We start from the raw sequence: 22,344 nt of genomic DNA on the forward strand, positions 1-22,344 counted from the left end.
AGATCAAGATGTTAAAATTCGGGATAACAATATGGTTTCCTCTTTTGAACCTATATCAATTCCAGGCGAATCAGGTGATTCAATCCGCTTTCCATCATGCAAAGCCAGGCGCTTAGAACGCAGGGCTGCCAAAAAAAGGGCTCATAGAAAGAACCATATTGATAAGGCTTGTAAAAAACTAAGAACTTACGATTAGCCAAGATCAATCCACATAACTCATTGATAAAAAAAAGATGTGTGCCTTACCTAATGAGGATGAAATCTTAGCTCTCGACCAACTAAATGCAGAAAGTAAATCTCACCTACAGCTTAATGTGAGTGGGGTCGCCATGAAGTCTGCTTCAATGACTCTGCCACCTAGCAAAAAAAAGATAAGAGCTAACTCAAAACCTACGATAGAAGATCCATCTTCAACCATAACGAATGTGGCGTTTTTGGAATCATCGATTCAATGCAGGTTCCATTGCATCTCCTAAGTGTGACAAGCAATGTTAAACAAACTCAGATGTCAAACTTCTCCCCTCTAATCAGCCACAAAAAAGCTAAAGCCTCTTTATTTCTCCAAGAATCTTCTCCAGAGGCTATCACTAAGCTTGCTTCTGCGTCAAATTTGCATGCCATATGTAATGTTTTCCAAGCTTCAAGTGGGTTGGTCCCTTTGTCTTCTAATCCAACCGTTCCTCCAATAGCAGACAATTTGAAAGTAGAGGAAAGTTCAGCTCTACAGGTCAAGGCAAGTCATGTAACTGGCATTTGCAACGGACACATGTGTCTGGAAAGTAACTCAGCTGATGCCAAAGAAATTTAGGAGATCACTCCCCAGAATTCAAACATCTTAGGGCGGGAGAGTGACTCTAAATTAAATGGTAACTCCAGAGTAAATCGTTCGTATATCTTCAACCTATTCAACAAAATTCCCTCACTAAGGATTCTTAATATGGATGACATAGACTGGGTGACTTTGTCAATGACTAATAACAATTGGATGATATGTCAAACTCATTCCTTTGTTATTATAAAATTGATCTGTGAACATTGAAAAGATCTCTCACTATAGGTCATCGCCTCCACTTATTGAAACACGTGCAAGGGGTACGCTCATTTGTGGAGATCCACGAGAACCCAAATGAGACAAGCAAGATTGACGCTATCAATGGTGACAAGATAAAAGCTCCTAATGACAAAGTTATCACTCAGTTCCTCTCCCTGGCTGTTACAGTCAAGGACTTTAATTGGGTTGAACCCTTAATAAAAAACATTCATGTCCTTAAAACATGTGAATTCAGCAACGTAGCCTTGCAGGCCTCAACTTTAAATCTTGGAATTCATGTGGGTTTAACAATTTAGAATCCTGGCTTCATTTTGGACTGAATAGCGGGGAGGTAACAGTACTTTTGGTACAGGAAACTATGACGGTTAAAAAGATCTATAAAGATAGATCCACCACATATTCCATACTGGCTTTTGTAGGTCCCCTAGGGAGACCCTCTGGGGGGATAGCGATATTTATAGACAACAATGGTAAAGCACAATTGAAAATTATATTTTCTTCGGATCAGTTGTTGGCAATTGAACTGATCATAGAGGGCACTACATATATTTCTTTTCTTATCATTTCTCTATATTGGAATCCTGCAAATTCAGAGCTGGATTCGAAATTTAGAGAACTAGGGACACTTCTAGAAGATGGCCTATTCTATAACCTGGATTATATGGTAGTCATAGGAGGAGACTTTAATTCATCCTGCAATTTGGCAGGCGTGAGCAATCAGCTGTGTGTAGTATGCAATGGGACGCCTACCTATATGCTTAGAGGGTAAAGGTGGGTATCCTTTCTAATGGACTGGGATATTCAATGTGTTGAGACTAGTCAAAATGCTTCCAACTTTACTTGGTAACATGGATGTCACAACTCCTATATAGATTTTTTTGTGTCTCTGCGAATTTACTGCATCTGTGTGTTCCGGTGTCAACTCAAAATCCTAGTCTCAGTGACCACTTGATTATTAATTTGAATGTCAATTTGGACCTCATTATACATAACAACATACCTGCACTAAAGTTAGTAGAACTTGAGGGTCCTCAAATCTCCCTATGTTGGAATCTGAAACTCTGTCAACAGTTTACGTCCATGGTTCAACAAGCTGACTTTTGCGGGTGTTACACAATCGTGTCTGGTAGAGATTTCAGAGAAGTAGAGCAACTGTTTAATTCTACTATCACAGAAAAGCTTAACATCTTAGTTAATCGTCAAACTAACAATCACACATGTGACAAACACACGTATAACAAAGAGGTGGCTGCCCTAAAATGTAAAAAAAACAAGGACGTGCGTGCACTCAAATGGAAGGTAATGACTTCTCCCCAGTACACATTTAGCAAGCATCAAACCATGCAGAGGTTTAAGCATACCATCAAAGCAGTTAAAATTAAGCTTGCATTATGCTGACAATCAGAAAATAATACAACACCTATGCAAGCATAACACCAAATCCATATGGGCGATTGTCAGAAATGGTAATAAATCCTCTTCTGATGCCTTGAACTCTTCAATATTGACAGAAGTATGGAAAGCTCATATCACAAAAACCTACCAAATTCCTACAATGCACGCCAATGTTGTTTTCCCCTTATTTGACATCTCTATTATAGGGATTTTTCAATGGTCTTTAACTGATGTCGAATGGGCAATCGACAAATTGAATTACTCAAAAGCCGCAGGTCCTGATGGGATTCCTTCCTGCGTGCTTAAGTCTGATCCATCTTTTTGGGCTTCCATTCTAAAAATGAAATTTGAATTAATTTTAAAATCCAAGGTGATCCCACAATCTTGGCTACTATCGATCACTATTGCCATTTATAAATAGGGCAATCCATCAAATACGGTCAATTATAGGCCCATAGCACTTATGTACTCCGCATCTAAAGCCTTTTCAATTCTGATTCTGAATGATCTGGAAAGATGCATCCAAGAACATGACACCCTGTCCAAATTCCAGATAGGTTTCCGGAATAACATTGTTACGCCCCTCAATGCAACTATTCTATCTCACATCTTGGAATCCACAAAGAAACCTGATAGTAGTCCAATATATATGGCGTCTTTGGACATGACATTTGCCTTCGACTACGTGATACGCAACCGTCTATGGAATAAAATGGTCAAATTTGGGATCCCTTGCAAACTTATCTTCATTATTATTCTGTTACACAACAATACCAGCTATAGGGTACGTCTCAATCAGAAGGGCTCGCTAACAGACTCAATTCCGACACTCACAAGAGTTAAACAAGTCTGCAACATGGCCTCCACACTATTTAATCTTTATTTGTCTGATCTTAATGATATTTGACACAATGAAAATCTATTTCCGGTTAGACTTTGCAAATTGTGCATCCACTGGATAGCATGTGCTGATGATATAATCCTTTTCGATAAGACTCCTTTTGGTTTGCAGAATAAACGACATGTATTCTCTATATATTCCCACAAATTCAATCTACATTCTAACCCCAGTAAATCCAAAATTGTGATCTTTACTGGGAAAAAGAAGATTAGGAATTTCAAATGGTCACTCAATGGTTTATTAATTGAGCGTGTAATGTCATTAAGATATATTGGATATAACCTATGTGGTACTTCATCTATCACCATGTGGAGGGATAGCCTTAATCAAAAAACGAGACCTCTGATTTCGCAGATGTACATCATCTATAGGAGATATTGCAAATTCTATGTCCTGGCTGTAATAGATTATTATGCATTAAAAGTAGAACCCATATTACTATATGGTCGCGACACGTGTCTGGTAGACCTTACAATGTTCCCGGATGAATTACAAGGTTTCATTTGGAAGCAAACATTGGGATTCACCAGCTCTGTTCCTAATTCCATTCTGACACATGAACCTGGTCTGAATTGTTTATCCTCTAAATATCAATGGACAATGTTAAATAACTATGCTAAGATCATTAATCCTCCATCAAATTCCCCGTATGTAGATCTGTCTCAGATGATTGTCGATGAGCAGCCACCTTCAGTGTCACTGTATTGCGATAGAATTAAATCTTTAATTGATAAATTAGACGTGGTGAAGTAAGGGATTACTTTCGCCTGGGATTTGTTCAAAACAAATTGTATGGTACTGATTGGGTGCGTACCATTGACTCCATCAATCAATACAGCTCAAACAAGGAATATGCTTCCTTTCTCAAGAAGAGAAGTCCTCGTTCTCCTTAACTTCTTTGTTTTCCCTGTGACAAGGGCTGTGCTTTGTATCTAAAATTTAAACTAAATCAATTTCACACGTATGACAGAATCAAATTTTGGGGAAACAAAGATGTTCGAAGGACAGAGCCTCACACACTGGCTGCAGATTTTGTCTTTGCACTAATCTAGACAAAACCTTGAAACATCTTGTTATTGCATGCCCCTACTTCCAATCTGATAGATTCTTCTTCATTAGTAAATATTTTCTTGTTGATAATAGCCAGTCAAGATCTACCCTCTGGCTTCACTGCTCGCTGCATGTGGGGTGACAATATGGCCCTTATTCACAGAGCGTTTTAAAATGGGGTTTTACCATTATAAAATGCGTCTGTGAATTATGCCCTATATGTTTGATTTTGTCTCTTACACGTCTTTTGTATGCAATCAATAAAGAACTAATGAAAGGGGAGTATGCTTATAAATCTGTATAAACTGCATAGCTCAGATGTGAAAGCAACCTTGTGTTTTAAAAAGACTTTGTTGTCTGTTTTATTATTAGGCGTATGTCACTTTGGCTACGATTATGCCATCGTACTATTTTATGCTTGTAATGTCAATCTACACATTCGCTACTTTGCACATAGTACTACCCGAAATGTTAACTCAGATATATTTTACTTAAATATAGTTTTGTTTTGATGGTGTTACTCATATGGAAACAATGGATTTTAACTATTCTTAACATGTTCATGGTTTTAAATTATATTTGTACAGGTTTATGTACAAACCATACACAATAAAAATTTTAAAAATTAAAAATACTGGTTCAACCATCCTAAACTCAATGGTTCCTGCTCACCTAAAAGCCCCCTCACTCTAACTTGCTCACGTCTCTCCACCCTAAACTACTGAAAGAATTACCCTGCACACAGAAGCAAGCTGTCTACTTAGACACACTAGCAATAGAGCCAAATCCCCACTAGCCCCATTGCAAACCCCTAGGCCTGCAGTAACAGGTCTTCAAGTAGAACCACACTGACACTCAGGGTTCAGGCACTTCTGGCCTGCAAGCATCAACACTACAGGATTCATGTCTGCCTTATAACTATAATTGTTCTTTTATAATACACTTAATACCAGCAAGTGGTTTCTAAGCACAGGATCAGAATTCAAACCTGTGTTGCACTGCGTTGTCTCGCTTTCAAAACAAATGCGTTGCCCCCAAGCTATCCTTCCTCCCCTTTTGACCTATCCCAACAACAACCCAACCCTCCCTCTTTTCTTGTGGAGCCATGTGTGGTGAAATACCCAAAATGCCGAAGGTCTGCTATATATGCCACTTTATATTAGATTTAACATACCGGCTTCCTGAAGATTGATACTAAGTGATCTGACCAGGAGTTGAGATGTTGCAACTCAAGGTTATTGAGAGCTCGCACAGCCAGTGGACACCTCTCAACATCCCTCTGAAAAAAAAACGGATTTATCTTGGCATTACTGCATAGACTTTCTATGGGTGAACAAATTGCCCAACATTGATGACTATCCGATGCCGTGAACGTAAGATATTATAGAAAAACCTGTCTCTTCCACTTTCATATTGTTTAAAGACATAACAAAAGGGAAGGATATTGGCAGGTGCCCCTTGCCCCAGAAGATACAGTGAAGACCGTGTTTGTTTTGTGACTGGTGATGGATTTCTCCTGCTTAATGTGCTTCTCTTTGGACGGCATGGGGCTGCGGCCACATTCCAGTGGCTAATGGACTCCATCTTAATCCATCTTCAGCAATGTTCGGGGCATACCCGGATGGCATCCTAATGTGTAGCCACTTGTGGGAGAAACATGAGGCATTGGTGCCTAACATGTCAGATCCTTCCTCAGGCAAGCTTAAGAGAAAATATTTCACCAAAATGAAGTACTAGTGAAAACAGTACCATTGTACCGTGAATTTGATAATAGAAGAATAACAATTTTCCAGATGTCACATGAAAGATCAGTAAGAAAGGAGATGTTCTTTAAGTAAAGAACGGAATGTAGCCAAGGGAGAAGAAGCCCACAAACCTTGCAAAGAAAAGATATGATATGATAGGTTATTTATAACACACTTAATGCCCAGAGGTTTCGAAGCGCAGACCCAGTGATTGAACCAGTGTTGCTCCGTGTCATCTGGCTTCCAAGGCGAGTATGTTGCCGCTGAGCTATCCTCCCGAGACAAATGGAGAAGTACCTACAATTCTCAAGGGCAAATGGGCTGATTAACCACAGCAAAAGGAGGAAGATGTTGTCCAACAGCCTCTTTTTGCTACTGTTACCATTATGCTTGGACTAATAATAGCCATATTTGATAATCATTTTGGGACTACAGTTAGAAATGCATGATCATTGACCAACTGTACGCTGTCCCAGTGCTGTTAGTAAGAAACGCATTGTGTGGGTCTTTGGAACTTCAAAATGATTAGATTTGTTCTACTATTAGCCTCGATGCTATCCTCAGCAAAAACGTGGACAGTGTGGCGATTCTTATATCTGTACAAAGCTTGACATTCCAGGAGTTTGAAACCCACACAAATGTAGTAATTTAACTGGGTCTACAACCACTTCAAATGCATACGCTGCACCTACAATAAAAACATGTGTAAACTGGATCACTGCCCTGAGAGTGCGTCAAGTAATTGACATGCGCCACTAAGAAGCATACAGAGAGAAGAACCATTAAAGACCCACCCTGGCATTACTTCTGTTGACTTGCTGGAGGGCTGAGACAATCTGGGCCTTTCGGTCTAGCCCGTCAATCTGCAAGCTAATGGAACGGCACATCCAGCCTGCGTTGACTGCTGCACCCAACCCTCTTTGCTGCCATCTAAGGCCTTAGACGGCTAAGGGGAACATTGATCGTGCTGGGGTGGACAGTAAAGTCAGGGTAAATATGGACATATCCCATATCAGATCCTAGACATGATGTGCTAAAGTGGAAATTATTTTCGTAGGGAGTTTGACGTAAACTATGTGGTAAGTTACTCTATTAGAAACTTGACTTGATGTTCCAACCGGGCACTATGACAACAACAATATGCTTAACTGGCATGGTGACATTTGATAACAGGATGTCACACAAATTGGCTATAAGGTGTTTATTGGGCCTGCTGGCAAAGGCATGCTGGCATGTTTTGCTAAGTGGGTTCAAATATACACACATAAAATACACAGACACCTGTATTTATTAATACAAATATCTGGCAGCTTAGAGTGGCACTTTCATTTTGATTGTCTAGACATTTCTGGATGCTTTATACTATATAGAAGCGATGCATGCCTCAGACGATTAGTTGTGTGTATCCGAACCAAAGACACGTTCACAAGTAAATGTAAAGGTTTAAAATTGGACAATAAATCCTACATGCTTTACTTTGCTTTACGTTTCCCAGGATTCAGATAAAAAGTACCGTATAATAAGCACAATGAATTTGACAGTCCAGAATTTAATAAATGTAATATCGTCACCAGTGTCTCTTTACTACAAAGAGTTCGGAATAGACAACTTACCGGGAATGACGAAAACCCAGAGCCAACATTCCAAGTGGGAAGACCTCATGGTGCCTGCGGAGCAGGCCTGTGCACCTGCAGTGGGGAAGGAAGGCAGCAAGGGATTAATGGAACTGCGAAAGAGGTCGATAACAGGCTCTTGCTTCATGCAGCCCCTCCCACAGGCCACAAAAGACACACTCTGATTGGAGGCTGCTCTCACTTCGCATTACTAATGTCTTTATTTATTCTGTTGCACACCGTAATATCCTTCCCTATTTTCAAAGGTATGTGTCATAAAATTGCTCTTCAGATAACCAAGGAGAGTCTTACTACTTTCATGTGACAGGGTAAAGGTTGACAGATTCACTGCTCAGCCTTAACACGCATCGTGGTAACCATTAACCATTGATGGCACACGGCACTGCGAGTTGAACAGACAAATGACAATTGAGTATCATCAGCAAAACTGCTGTTGTGCAAATGTACAACTGCTTAAACATGCGCTTCCTCATTTTTTTGTTGTATATGGTTTAGTAAAAAACCTTTCACAAATACAAAACGCATTTAAAATATAGATTCACGTGATATAATCGATAGCATCTGAATACACTTGTCTGGGCACCAATGAGAAAGTGGCCCACAGTTGCAACAGGCATGTCATTCCTTTTGTGACACAATGTTTCAATATTACAGAAGGGGGAGTTTTTTGATAAAATGTGATGCAAATTGTGCAGCAACAATGGTCAAAACTACTGACCGCATAGTGAAGTAACCGGCCCACAATTTAGCTTACACATTTTTGACAACAGATGATCGGCATTGCACTTGTGAGGTGGCCGCTAATGTCCAACCTCACTTGACTACTTGTGTCTGTGTGAAGGTAAATCAAAATGTTTAACAAAACCGGAGGAAACCTCCGGTTTGATAGCTTCATCCACAGGCGACTGCGATTCACCAAATCAAAGGCAGATGTAAAATCTACAGAGCCCAGATAAATCAGAGCTGCCTTTCGCCTCACATGCCATAGATTCGAAATAATCAAGGATCGTGCCTTTTAAAGGGGTACCTATGCTCCTGCGGAAACCTGATCTGATTGAAATGTATTCAGGTGCCCCAACTTTATAGTCCATAGCCCTCATTATAAATGAGCCGATCCGAAAATAAAGGTGCCAGTTGCGAAGTAACCCGCACCTTTTCCGGGCTGGCTCACTTTGTGTCTGCCAGTAGGGGCTGTGAACTACCGGCAGGACTGACCTGCTGGTAGTTCTGGGCCCTAGTGGCAGATTTTTCACTGAAGCACCGGCACCGTTGATAACGGTGCCGGTGCTTCATGGTTATCATTCCCATGGCGTCCTATGCGACTTGTGTGGGAGCGAGGGGCCAATGGGTCCCTCTCTGCCATCACTTCTCAGTACAAAACTCGGACCAAGTGCCTCCAGTGGTGGGTACGCCCCTGCCCTTATGAAATGTTAACTTTGGGTTACATTCGCGTAGATGGGACCACTGAGCAGGACACGGGGCATCCATTTTTGTACCCCCTTTCGACTCCATCTTGGTGACCAGGCCTCACTGCGATAGTACAAAATGCCTCTCTCCCTTTCCCTGCCGCAGCAGCTCAGAGCACATGGCCCCCACCCTCGTTCCCACTCTGACTGGAAAACTCTGCAGCTCCATTCTCACGCTGAAGCCGGAGACGTTTGCAACAAATAATAAATGTAACACATCTCTTTTCCTCTGAGATCACGGTCCTGCATGTGAACCAACATGAGCCGAGCACATAGCTCGTCCATCTCCACAAAAGTGTCCTTGCCCTCTTACCCTCGCCAGTTGAAACTTATTGCCATTCTAACCCTGTGTCCCTGCAAGATATTCCTTTCATGTGCCAGACTGCTGACCATGCTATGAAGCCCACCCAACAGACCCCCAACTAACATTAGACCCCTGCTGCAGTATATCGTGCCCAACACTAACAAATGCCACATACCTGAGATTCTTGTGAGACTAACCCCACAGTTTAATGAGAGTATTATAGTGGTCAAGACCCGTAAACCTGTGACCTGTATAACCCAAATGTTGTGCATGATATAGATACCTGTGTGATTTGTACAATGACATGATAAACTACTGAGGGTCTTTTGATCAACCATTATTTAGTGCATGCATTATTTAGAGTGTATTTTCTTTGCTTAGATAGTGACCACTGTGTTTCACAGCGACCTGACCTTCACCCATCCGGAGCACAGATGTCTGACGTCAATCCTCCCGCCAACCAAGCAACCAACCCAGAGGAAGAGATGATGCCCACACCTAAGACACCACCCTGGCTGACCAATCTGGGTCCAATGTAGCATCATATGTTAGATATGCCAATGTGCCTATATAAATGTGTTGTAACCTTGATGTGGCCAGAGCGCTCTCAGAGATCTAGATAAACATTTCCTTGAACTCTCGCAGCCTGCTCTTTTGTGCCTTATTCCCTGTCCAGGGAGTGTCTATTTTATTTATTTTTACACGTATAAATTAGGGAGGGCACAAACATTTGGTGACCACCTGCGACGTGATCGGAGAGGTGCCTCAAGGCCGGCACCGTGTGGCGAGTTCCGGGACGCCCCACAGCAAAACCATTGCCTCCACGGCTGACCAGCCTGTGCGAACTACGAAGAAGGGTCAAGGGTTCCCGGTTGACGAATACCCGACTGAAAAGCTGCCCCCCGAGGCGGGCCATGGTTTGGTTGGGGTGCGAGCCTGACTGGGGTCGGACTGCGAGCGGTGACCCTCGAGTCACCTGACTGAACACGTGAGTGCCAGTTGCGAAGGTTACTAAGGAAAGGTAAGGGGGAAATAAGGAGGACAGGTGGTAATGGGTTATAGGGAAGAGTAGGGCCTGTGTGAGTGATGATGAGGCTTTTCTGATCTGTCCTTTATATGGCCATTAGGTTTTTGTGAGAAGTGAAGAGAAAAAGAGAAGTGATATCCTAGCCCGAACGGGATAGAAGGCGGCGCCGCGTAGCATTGTCTCGTCCAGTGCAGAATAAATAAGTGAAGATACAGAGAAAACAGTAGGAGTCTCGTATATTGAGTAGACTCGGAGTAGTTATTTAGAACATTCTTTTTCTGGGTACGAAAGAATTCTTGGAAAAGAGGAAGAGGGTGTAAGAGGTGGGGAGTGAATGAGAAGAGTAGGCGAAACTGGGAGGGGCGGTAAAAAGAACAGATGGGAAGAAAAAGCGCGCAGGTAGTGCATGTGCATGATATGTGTTATATGTCTTTTGTGTTCTGTCAATTTTTATCAAGGATATCCAAATACTGTGATTGATTTGTGGGTAAAAGTGGCAAAAAATGCAAAAATGAACTGTTGAATTTGAACATGCAACCATTATAAGGGTAACATTGAAAATTGATTCATATATATATATTGATACATATATGTGCATACAAACTACAAGTAATTGAGAAGATTTGTGGCATATTGTCCAGCTAGGAGGAAAGAAAGGCCAGTGAAGAAGTGATTAAAAGGAAAGAGAGGTCGAAGGGCAAGTACAGACAAAGGGAAAGAAGAAAAAAACATTGTCATGAGGGAATAACACCACCACAAGATATTCCTTTCATGTGCCAGACTGCTGACCATGCTATGAAGCCCACCCAACAGACCCCCAACTAACATTAGACCCCTGCTGCAGTATATCGTGCCCAACACTAACAAATGCCACATACCTGAGATTCTTGTGAGACTAACCCCACAGTTCAATGAGAGTATTATAGTGGTGAAGACCCGTAAACCTGTGACCTGTATAACCCAAATGTTATGCATGATATAGATACCTGTGTGATTTGTACAATGACATGATAAACTACTGAGGGTCTTTTGATCAACCATTATTTACTGCATGCATTATTTAGAGTGTATTTTCTTAGCCAACCAAGCAACCAACCCAGAGGAAGAGTTGATGCCCACACCTAACATAGCATCATATGTTAGATATGCCAATGTGCCTAAATAAATGTGTTGTAACCTTGATGTGGCCAGAGCGCTCTCAGAGGTCTAGATAAACTTTTCCTTGAACTCTCGCAGCCTGCTCTTTTGTGCCTTATTCCCTGTCCAGGGAGTGTCTGTTTTATTCATTTTTACACGTATAAGTCAGGGAGGGCACAAACAGACTCCACGGGAATAGGAACTTACCATTCCTCCGCTGCCTGTGACATCCCGGTAGCACTGGGATATCAGGTGGCGGAAACGGTAAGGTCCATGTTTCCAATTCTTCCAGAACCAAGGCAGCAAACCACTTACTAACAACATCAATCAATGTAATCGGCCTATAATTACAGGGCTCAAGACAATTCTCTTTTTTTAAAATAGGAACCATGTACGAATGTTTCCAGGACTCAGGAGTCCTTTTCTGCTCGATAATGTTACCAAATAAAATAAACAGAATAGATGGCCATGGTTTAGGGGCTTATTCAAATAGCTGATATGTCAAGCAATTTGGACCAGATGCCTGTGAGTTACTAGCCTTCTGGATAAGTATCAAGATATCATATATATGAAAACCTAAATCACATGGGGTATGTGTTTCAATAATGTTGGCAAGATACTGAATTCTTAGGGCATACATGAGACTAAAATGTTGGGTCTAAGTTGTATCCAGAATTGAATTAATTTGCAAGCCCCGTTCGTTGCACTCCAAACTGCTAGTTGGATACCAAAAATTGGAGTCTTAGCTGACAATAACTTCATCATGGCTTCACTATCTCGCTGTATCATGCAGTGCCTATGTTGAAGTATCCCGTTTTTATACTTTTGCCGACTACTTTTCACTAGCTTTAATTTATTTTCAATGCCGTTAGGATACCTTTGAATATATCTAACCATATTTCGCAATTCACGTTTTCTCTCAAAAAACATTTAGTCGAAAACATGTGTGTGAATGGACAGGCTCTTCTTCCTCCTTAAATCTGGATTGTGAAAAATATCTCTCAAAAAGACATTGATCGATGCAGGTTAGCTAATCAAGTTCCTTTCCTCATTGTCCAACATATTGCAAAATCAAATTATTGGTTTGTTGGGGTTGCAAGTTAATCTATTGGCCATGCCATTCACTGGTATATTAGTTGGACAGTGGGGAATTTCTGATTTGGTTGTGAATTTAAACTCAGATGATAGCTTGTTTTGATGACCAAGATCCGCCTTGCTGGGAATGAGAGAGGGTCTTCCCCCCTGGGCGATTCCGAATGAGAAACAAGCAATAAAACCGCAAGTCGAGAAAGCAGAGGGTAGGGGGACGTGCATGCAGGAGAGTGCACGATTGCATAGTGTATGCATTAGAAGCTATATAGTAGAGGTGAGAGTAAACACCAATTTAGGTATTGGCAGCGATTTTGCAACGTAGGACCAAGTGCAGCGAAAGCACCAAATGTGGTAGTATTAGGTTTGCATTATTAGCACTGACACAACCCACACCACGAGTGAGCTTCAGGGAGTTACAAGCCTTTCATTGTTTCAGAGGCTGCAGACCTTCGAGCCCCTGAAGAATGTGTTTTGCAAGGCCACAAGAAGGGCAGTTGCTTTGAAGCAGGAAGGAAGGAAGGAAGGAAGGAAGGAAGGAAGGAAGGAAGGAAGGAAGGAAGGAAGGAAGGAAGGAAGGAAGGAAGGAAGGAAGGAAGGAAGGAAGGAAGGAAGGAAGGAAGGAAGGAAGGAAGGAAGGAAGGAAGGAAGGAAGGAAGGAAGGAAGGAAGGAAGGAAAATAGTGTAGAGAGCCTTACTGACTGAGGGTAGATGATGGTACCATTTATTTTGTGACCCGGAGGTAAATAAGTAGGAGCTCCACATAATTAGTGGACTTGGATATAGTAGTATTTGTTGTTTCAGGGTATTGTGATTTCTTGTTTGTAAGGAGTGAAGGCCCAAAGTGGGTCATTATTGGAATGGCATTTTAAATATATTGAATGAATTTAACATGGTATTGAGTGTGTGTGCAGGGGAGAGGAGGGAATCTTGACTAGGGGCAACGGGAAGGAGGGGACGGAAGACTGGTTTTGACTCTGACAACTGCTGCGTTCGCAGCCCGTGAGCGTAAGAGTAGGAGAGTTGAGCACGTCAGTTGCTAAAATGGGAGGAGGGACTCTGTTAGAATACATGTATAGTGCGCTGCCATTGTACAGGGACAAGATAGAAAAGTATCACAAGCAGTTGATAGTATAGACACAAGGGGGTATGCCCCACTACTGGCCAGAGCAGGGAACCCACAGTAGGGGAGTGCTAGAATACATAAGCACATTTTTAGCAGAGAAGTACAAAGGCAAGCAGCTGCAGAAGAGGAAAGAGATTTTAGATCTTTGGAAGATGATTGAGGATGTAGAGGCTCGAGATGAGGGAGGGGCCATAATAATAGAGTGGGGGCGGAACAACAACAGAACATAAGGGATTATACCCCCTAGCGGCTCGCCCAGCAATGGAATACCCTAGCCCGACCTGTGTACCCACCCCATCCACCACTCCACCACCATCATATATTTCCACCCTTATTACTGCCCCACCTCAAGATTGTAAAGGCTGAAGGAGCTAGAGGGGGCGCTGGAAGCTGTGTGAGTGGAGCTGGAATGACTAAGAACAACACAGAGTGAGGGGAGGGTGAAGGAGAGCAGATTAGATGAATGGAGGCCAGGAGACATTTTATTTAGGTTGGATAGTATGGCCATAAAGTGTGTGCACGTCGAGACGAAAGAGAGTGAGGGTGGGCGAGCAGGAAGCACAGGATACGGGACAGTGAAATGCAATAGAGAAACAGGCAGAGAGTTGAGGGAAGAGGAATGGGACACAATAGACGACGGCGAGGACGATGAAGAAGAGGGACAATGGGCACTAGAAATAACACTGCCATTGGAGAGCTTAAGGGGGCCGTGTTTGAGCAGTGTTGGACGGAAAGGAAGGGAAGGGGATGGGCATGCAGATGCCGCTATTATACAATTATACAAAGGTACGGGGAGAGCACAGTATGTGCCTTGCGCAAAAACAAACAAAAATAAATCGATTAAGGCATTCCAGCCCCTTCCTGCTGGGGCTGGGAAGTGGATTAACGCATCCGAGAAGCAGAGGGTAGGTGTCCCTTTAGCTGTGGGGGACATGAAAAGTTTGCTAGTGGCAAATGTTGGTGATGAGGCCGGGGAAATATGGGTCAAGGTGAAAAATCCGGGAGTGAAATTGGACGACAATGCACACGACGGGGAAACTTTCAACAACCTTAGGGCACAAGTGTGGGATACGCTATAGCGAATATATCCCGACACTCCAGATTTACAATCTATAATGCAATACACTCTCGGATAGGATGAGGACCCTGTTCAGTACATTATTAAACAGGAAATTTGAAGTGGGGAGATGGGAGACCAGTGGGACCGATCAGTTCCTCTATTTTATTTTGTCATAAAAAGGGACCTACCCAAGGAGGTGCAGAAGGTACTTGACAAAATAGTGGGGATAGAAGTGAAAGGGTGGGTGGAAATACAGACGATCATAATACACCATTGTAAAAGAATAAAGGAGCGTGAAAAGGAAGCTGCGCAGAAGAAGTGAAACTAGTACAGCAAAAGCTATCTAAAATAGCTGTAGAAGGGGCAGCACTTGCCTTTATGCTGACAGAAACTACAGGGAGCACACAGGTGCCCGCAGGCACGAGGATAGCTGTATTTTGGCCAGGAGGAGGAGGACATGGAAAGTGGGGAGGCGGCATCAGTACCTGAGCTCCGAGTGGGTCAGCAGCAGAGAAGAGGAGCGTTCAGAGGGGGAAGAGAGGGATTTGGAGGGTTTGGGGGATGGGAGCCTGAGGTGGCGGTATGGGACCCTCGCAATGTTGGAGATACTGAAAATGGGGGCACTTTGCAAGAGAATGTAGGAGCAGACAGGGAACGTGATATAACACATATAGCAACTATTGTCCACAGCCTCAGTCACAAGGACAGCTCCAAATACCAACTTCCATACCATATGAGATCCATCATGCATATACACAACTGCTCCTGCGACCCCCGGGTGCACAAATACAAAACCCACAAGTTGCCCACCCACACGTTTCCCCACCCCAATGCATTACACTGAGGACACATGCCCACACCCAATGCTGTGCCTAATGGCACAGTCGCACCTTACCGGAGAGTCAGCGTCATGGGCGGCAACCCCTTTTCATTTTCTGGTACAAACACCTATCCTGACTAAGACAGCCCACAGAGAGCTCTTGTATGCCCAATATTGTCCATGAAAGTCCACCCTGACGAGGAACCCTTGGTGGGCACTGAGATAGGAAATTAACACTTCATCTTTATGACTGACACTGGTGCCACTAAATCATGCATCAGTGACGGAGAATTCCTGCTTTCGGGTAAAACTCTTGACATGCAGGGCTTCTCTGCGGCTGTCGCCACAGTTCCATACACTAAAGAGATTAACATTAAGATAGGGAGAAAGGTGGTGCGGGCTCCCTTGTTATACTCTGAAAGTTCCATGATAAACTTTTTGGGCTGCGACCTGCTTAGCAAATTGAACATGACTAACTCCTATACAGATAGAGGGATTGTCTATACCAGCCCAGGAATGTGCACAGTAAGGGAAAGGTTTTCATACATGCAAAAGGGAGAGAAGTAGTTGTTCGCGGAATTACCATGGACCCAGGCGTGTCTGTGTACAGGATTACAGTGCTTCTTAAATCGGTGCCCCTAATTGACAAATGTTGCTGGTGAGTGCCAGCTGATTTCATTTTCCGCCCTGTGGTGACTCCCGAGTTAGTGGCAGAAACGATATTGTTCCTAGATTTGCAAGGACTGGTGGTTTCCGCAAAGTGAAAACAAGGAACATTTAAGGCACACATATGCATTTGCAAACAAATAATCCATACAAGCAGAATTGGCTCCTCTGTGCCAATCCCATCACAATCTCCCACCACATGTATGTCAAATGTTGCCATCGCCAGTCTTGTAAAAAAGACAATCATAATGGCCACTTGGATTGTGCTGTCTCAGTCTTTACTATTTAATCATTTACTTCGCTCAGGTCAGTATAAGCGCAAGTAGAGTTGAAATCACTAGTTTATAATACAAAGCCCATATTGGTTCCATTAAACCATTCATACAAGCCTGTTGATGGCACTCCCTGAAAAACAGTGATAGTACATTGTGCAGGGTTCCAGTACATATTCTCTATTAACAAGTCATACCTGGTAAAGTCATATACAAATTAATATTTTGTGGCCAGTACCCCCTAGTAAGACGCATGCGACTTTCCCAACGTGAATTCCATATTATTCTTTAGTGGAATTAAAAGGCCGCTGGAAGGTCGCCCAAGTTGACAACAGGTTTCTGAAATGTGGTAACCATCAAGAATTGGTGGTGCCATCAGCCAAACCACCTGAAGGATGATTATAGAAAATTCACACAATGATTTGAATAGGCTAACATTAGTTGTCAGCTGGTGATAGCCGCTAGTGTTCCAGGAGACAACCTTGAGTGAATTTTCACTACTGAAGACACAAGCCTTTACCAGCGAGACTCCTAGATGGCTTCAAAAGAGCTTACGGAAGTTAAAACCCATCTGTTTCTGTCCATTATGTTGTGCTGAGTGGAGTTTGAAACCTGTACTTTGTGACAACAGTCCACTCCCTCTTAGCAAGTAATTTTGAGGGTTTCCAAGCCACTATGTCCTGTAACAGAGCCATCACGTTGGACTGGTTAAGTAGGGGTGCCTGGCCCCCATTAACATTAACTTCAATAATAATCTGCGTGCTCTTTTTAGATTGATTAAGGACTTTCGCTAATTTTGGTGATGTTTAGTTCCGAGCGGCCGATCCAGATGTAAGGGGGAAGCGCCCATGCAGAGTTGCTTTTGTTGATGCAGGATCTGAGATTGTACACAAACTAAAATCACCATCTTGTATTTTGGTGCCCAAATCATTCATCGAGCAGGTAATCACCATACTCCCATCCAAAAGAACCTTGGGCGAGAAGATTGCTGGGAGTGTTTTCTAGTTTCTCCATGGTTCCTAATGATTTGCTTGTTTCTTTTTTCGTTTTTGTCTTGTTAATTCTGCAGTCAGTGATCTTGACAGGAATCCATGTGCGTTTTTATAGTGTTAAGCAACAGCGTATGCAGTATGACCTCAGTGCAGACATTACCATATAGGTTGACCATTGATTTTAACACCCTATTCAGAGCGGAGATTGAGGCTGGACCTAGGTTATTGGTGTCCTTTGGATCCAACAAACCGGAATTCGAGTGCAATGACTGCATGGAAGATGAGGTTATTGACGAGTCGAAGGACTCAGATACGTTTTTCTGTAAATATTGATGGTGTGTTGGCTAGTGAGCCTAAAGGGGCCAGATATTTAGAATGGTCCATGTTGTTCAAACTGAGGTTAGTATGTTAGTATTAGGATTTCTGGAATGCTGATGCACCTCAGTGTTTGTTGTAATGGTCCGATCATTGTTAGCACCCTGTACAAAGTGAATGGAGTCCATGCTCCTCAGATTATTGTGCATAATCTCATGAAACACAATCATGCTTTTAGGGTTTAAAAAGTCACTAATTGTCTTGCTGATTTTTGGGGGCAGATTTATCGCATGGCCCCACTATAATTTTGGGATCTTTTTCCATAGATACCTCAAATGCACCCTCCAGCAAATCCTCATTGGCAAGAGAAGGTGTTAAAACAGTCTCAGTGTTTTTGCTTCATAAAATTATAATTGCCAAGTACGAATGGTAAGATGTACCATGAGAAGTGCGAGAAAATAATGCAATTAAATAGAATAGATGCTGGTAGGTTTAAAATGGGCTCCAATCAAACAGGATTTTCTGTCATGGAACATTTCTTTCATGTAGTCCTCACACCCTTCTGCCCCCAACTGCATTCAACGGCACTGTGAGACGCTCAGTTCGGCGCTTGCTACCTTGGAAGCATTTTTCAATCGCAAGGGGGTGCAGCCACAAAACAGTTCCGTATAGAAACAGCCGCCAATGGTTCCTAATTTATTAACAGGTAGGATTCAACATGTCGAATTTGCATTTACATGTCAGCTTGCACTGTGAAGAGGTTACAGAAAAGAGGCAGCCAAACAATGCCTGGGGCAATTTGCATCAATTTGCTAAAATACAGACAACCAAGAGCAGAATGTGCAGATATATCTTTATGAGATTCTGAGAAATGGGTTTGCAGCATGTTAAGATTCCTTTTCCCTTTCACCACTGATAGTCAGTGGCAAGTGAAGAACCCACGTTGCTGCTCTTTGGCATCTGCTGCAGGTGCACACCCCAAAAAGAAAGCGAGCGGCTGAGACCAGTATCTGATGTTTCTAATTTTTCCTCCCTTCAATTCACTAGATAATTACCAATTTTGCAAAGTGAAACGGCAGTGTTTTTGTGCACTTTTGGTTATTGCCTCCTTGTATCCCTAATCAAAATCTCCATGCGGATCCCACAATACGAATATAGAATTGAGCCTCACTGAAGAGGCATCCAAAAGTCAGTGGCTGGGTGCCCAGCTCACCTTGCAATTCCCTTTGGTTACATTTGGATAGAGGCACTTGGCCTACAGGAGACCACAAGCCCAGGACCACCTGTGTCTAAACAGTACATTAGAGCATTGTTCTGAATTAACGCTGCATTCATTCTTTCTAAGAGGGCTTTATATACCTTGAGTGGCTGGGCTTCAGGTTCATACAGGAAGTCCTATGTTTACACTGCCAGAGAGACATTTGCCCTTCTGGAGGCCAAATGATATTGGCCCCCAAATTTGTATCTGGCTGCGCAACTTTCCCATTGGACTGTCAGGTAAAGGGAACATTTGCAAAGGGTAAAACCTGTTTGCCTGTCTGCCTGCCTGACCCTCATCAATCCTCCAGCATCATTGCCCCCCTGACACCCACATCCAGGTTATCTTCATATTTCCTGCCATTTACTCAGCACAGTCTTCACCACATACTAGCCTCTTTATTGAATTTCTTGTCACTACAGACCTAGAACTGTACTCTTTTGTGCTATTCATCTTATGACCAGTGTAGAGGTCTCCTAAAATTCCGGTCACAGTGTATTTGGTGGACCTCTATACTGCTCACACTACTGCCAATATGATGTGCCTCCCGATCCTCTTTCTCCTTCTCCTAACTAACCTTTCCCTGCACTTTGCCATGGGATTTCATGAACTCCCCTTCCTGAATCTCCCACAATGCCTTCAGTTCCCCATCTGAACATTCTTCTATCTCATAAAAGACACTGCCACTGCAACCATGCCCAGTCCAACCTTATCTACCCCGCTTTACCTCCTTTACCCCAATGGCTTCTTTTTTAGGATCTAGGAATGTCCAATTACCCTGCAATAAAACCTCCTTCCTTTATGACCACTTTGACTCCCACCACCTGCAGATATCTGTGAAGGCCATTGCTGAAAAACAAAAGAGGTGATGGGTGAAAGGTTTAGAATTAATCTGATATTGCTCTGGGCAATCCTCCAGATCTTTGTTCTTTTTCTGCCAAGCCATTACAAAAAGGTGAAAGACTGTATGTAAATCAGGCTTTGTCCCACGGCAAAACAGGCAGTTCAGAGCGAACTGCTTGGTTGCATCCCTTCTGCACGAGACCACAAGGAACCACTGCCATGTTTCGGCCTCATTGGATGTCATCAGTGAGGTGTAGCTTGAGACTCTACAACCCATGTCTGGGCATACCCATTCCACTCGGGGTGCCTAAAGCAAAACAAAAGAGGTGATGGCTGGAAGGTTTAGCTTTCATCGTAACCTGTGGCATCGCTCTGGAAACCATCCAGATCCTCATTCTTTGCCTACCAAGAAATTGCCGATAGGGGAACGACCATATCCAAATCACCCTTGGTCCCACCCCAAAAGGGACAGGCCAGATCGAACTGCTTGGTCACATCCCTTCTGCGTGAGCCAGCCCAGCAGGCAGGCACGGGACACACTTATGCATGTAAATATATTCAAGTAAGAGAACTGTGGGAAAAAGGGAATGCTACCTTAGAAGAAATCCTCATAATAGTGAAGGAAGTTGAACATACAAAGAAGTGTGTCAAAACAAAAGGAAATTACTATGAGCATGAATTAGGAAAGGAAAGATTTTACAGAGAACACTTGGGCTTCCATGACACCATCCCTTATTGGATTGCATCTTCTCTGTCGTAAGTCTGTCTCTTGGGACACTAGCTAGAGAGGGTTAGAGCCGTTAGTCTCCTCTTCAAAGTGCTGTCTGCAAACACATTCCTACTTTTGGCTTCTGCTAGCACGTATTTGCTACTGACACCCTATTTGTTTCTCCTCCACCTGCCTAATCCCTAAACTAGCTGCTTGCATCTCCAACTGTCCCTTCACCACCTATCACTGGATAACAATCTGGTCCTGGAGGTGAACTCTTGCAAGAGAGAAGTATTCTTTATCCCTGCTTCTACCACCTCACCCATTCTCTCCTGGCCTGAATCCATTTCCTCCAAACACCACAGCCTATTCCCTAAGACGTTTGGTTTTGTGAAGGGTGCAAACCCCACAGAGCAGATGTCAGTCACCGGCAAATTCCTAAGTAGCATATTTCTTCACCTTGACAAGGTAGCAGGAAAGTCGACATCTTCCAAGGTAGCGTCATAGGGGGAGACCCAGTGGTGCTTCCCTTATCAAGCAGCCCGTATCAAGCAGTCACATCTGGAATATTCAGTCGGGCACGTGTGCATCATCTGCTCAACATTCTGCAGCCCATACATGACATCGTCAGCTTCCACACTCACAGGCGCACACATACCAGAGAAAGATCCCCACCCGCACAGGCATTCACACGCCAGACACAGGACGCCATGGTTGCATATCTAGGCAGTCCTACTTTCATCGGTGTATTACTTTCATTTCCACAGTCGCCAGGCTAAGGCTGCTGTACATCTGCGAGATCTGTCCCTGCCTCATCTACCGCCCCACTAAAACCCTGATTTCCATACCTGTCCTCAGTTGGCTGGACAACTCTTCTAGCCCCTTCCTGGGACGTTGCCCTCTATTCCTTTACCCCTCAAAAAGTGCTTAACTTTGTTATTGTACTTTCTTTAACATCCGACGTTCTCCATCCAACAATGCCCCATCTCCAAATATCTTATGCTATTGTTTTCTCCCACTGACCGCCACCCCACCTAGTTAACGCTTATGCCCAATACTCTCCTTCTTGCATTCTGATATCTCAAGCCCAACTCAACCTTGATATTCCACACCAACCCTGTGCTGCCTCCACGCCTTGACATCACTTACTGACTACCACTGTAACATCATGCCCCCGAAATTAAGATTACAACCACTGCACACTGGTTGTGACCAAGAAGAATCTTCTATCACTAACGGGCACCTGGGACCTACATTGGCACCACCGACCCAATGATATCCTACCCTACTGCCAAATTCATATCACTTTATATTGCTGTAAATTATTACTCTGGATGACTGCAATATCTCCTTTATCTCCTTCAAATGTTCCCAGTGTTCCCTACCACAGTAAATTGTACATTGCTGTACGTCATTGAAATGTAAGTCTGTACTGTCGAGATTTAAAGTGACGTATTTCGCCCTCCCCCTCCTGGCTCATGCTG

General features: G+C 43.1%; 1 protein-coding gene across 2 annotated transcripts in view; it reads right to left on the reverse strand.

The window, feature by feature from the left end:
- Positions 1 to 22,344, reverse strand: part of LOC138481081 (xaa-Pro aminopeptidase 2-like) — a 633,999-nt gene that overhangs the window by 505,654 nt on the left and 106,001 nt on the right. For both annotated transcript variants that reach the window (XM_069612976.1, XM_069612977.1), the window contains one exon: positions 7,756 to 7,830. In XM_069612976.1, coding sequence (XP_069469077.1) covers positions 7,756 to 7,804 — 49 coding nt within the window. In that variant the 5' untranslated portion in view covers positions 7,805 to 7,830. The remainder of the gene's footprint in view (positions 1 to 7,755; positions 7,831 to 22,344) is intronic.

This window comes from Ambystoma mexicanum, chromosome 5p (assembly GCF_040938575.1).
Source record: "Ambystoma mexicanum isolate Mex_15411 chromosome 5p, UKY_AmexF1_1, whole genome shotgun sequence".
NCBI lineage: Eukaryota > Metazoa > Chordata > Amphibia > Caudata > Ambystomatidae > Ambystoma > Ambystoma mexicanum.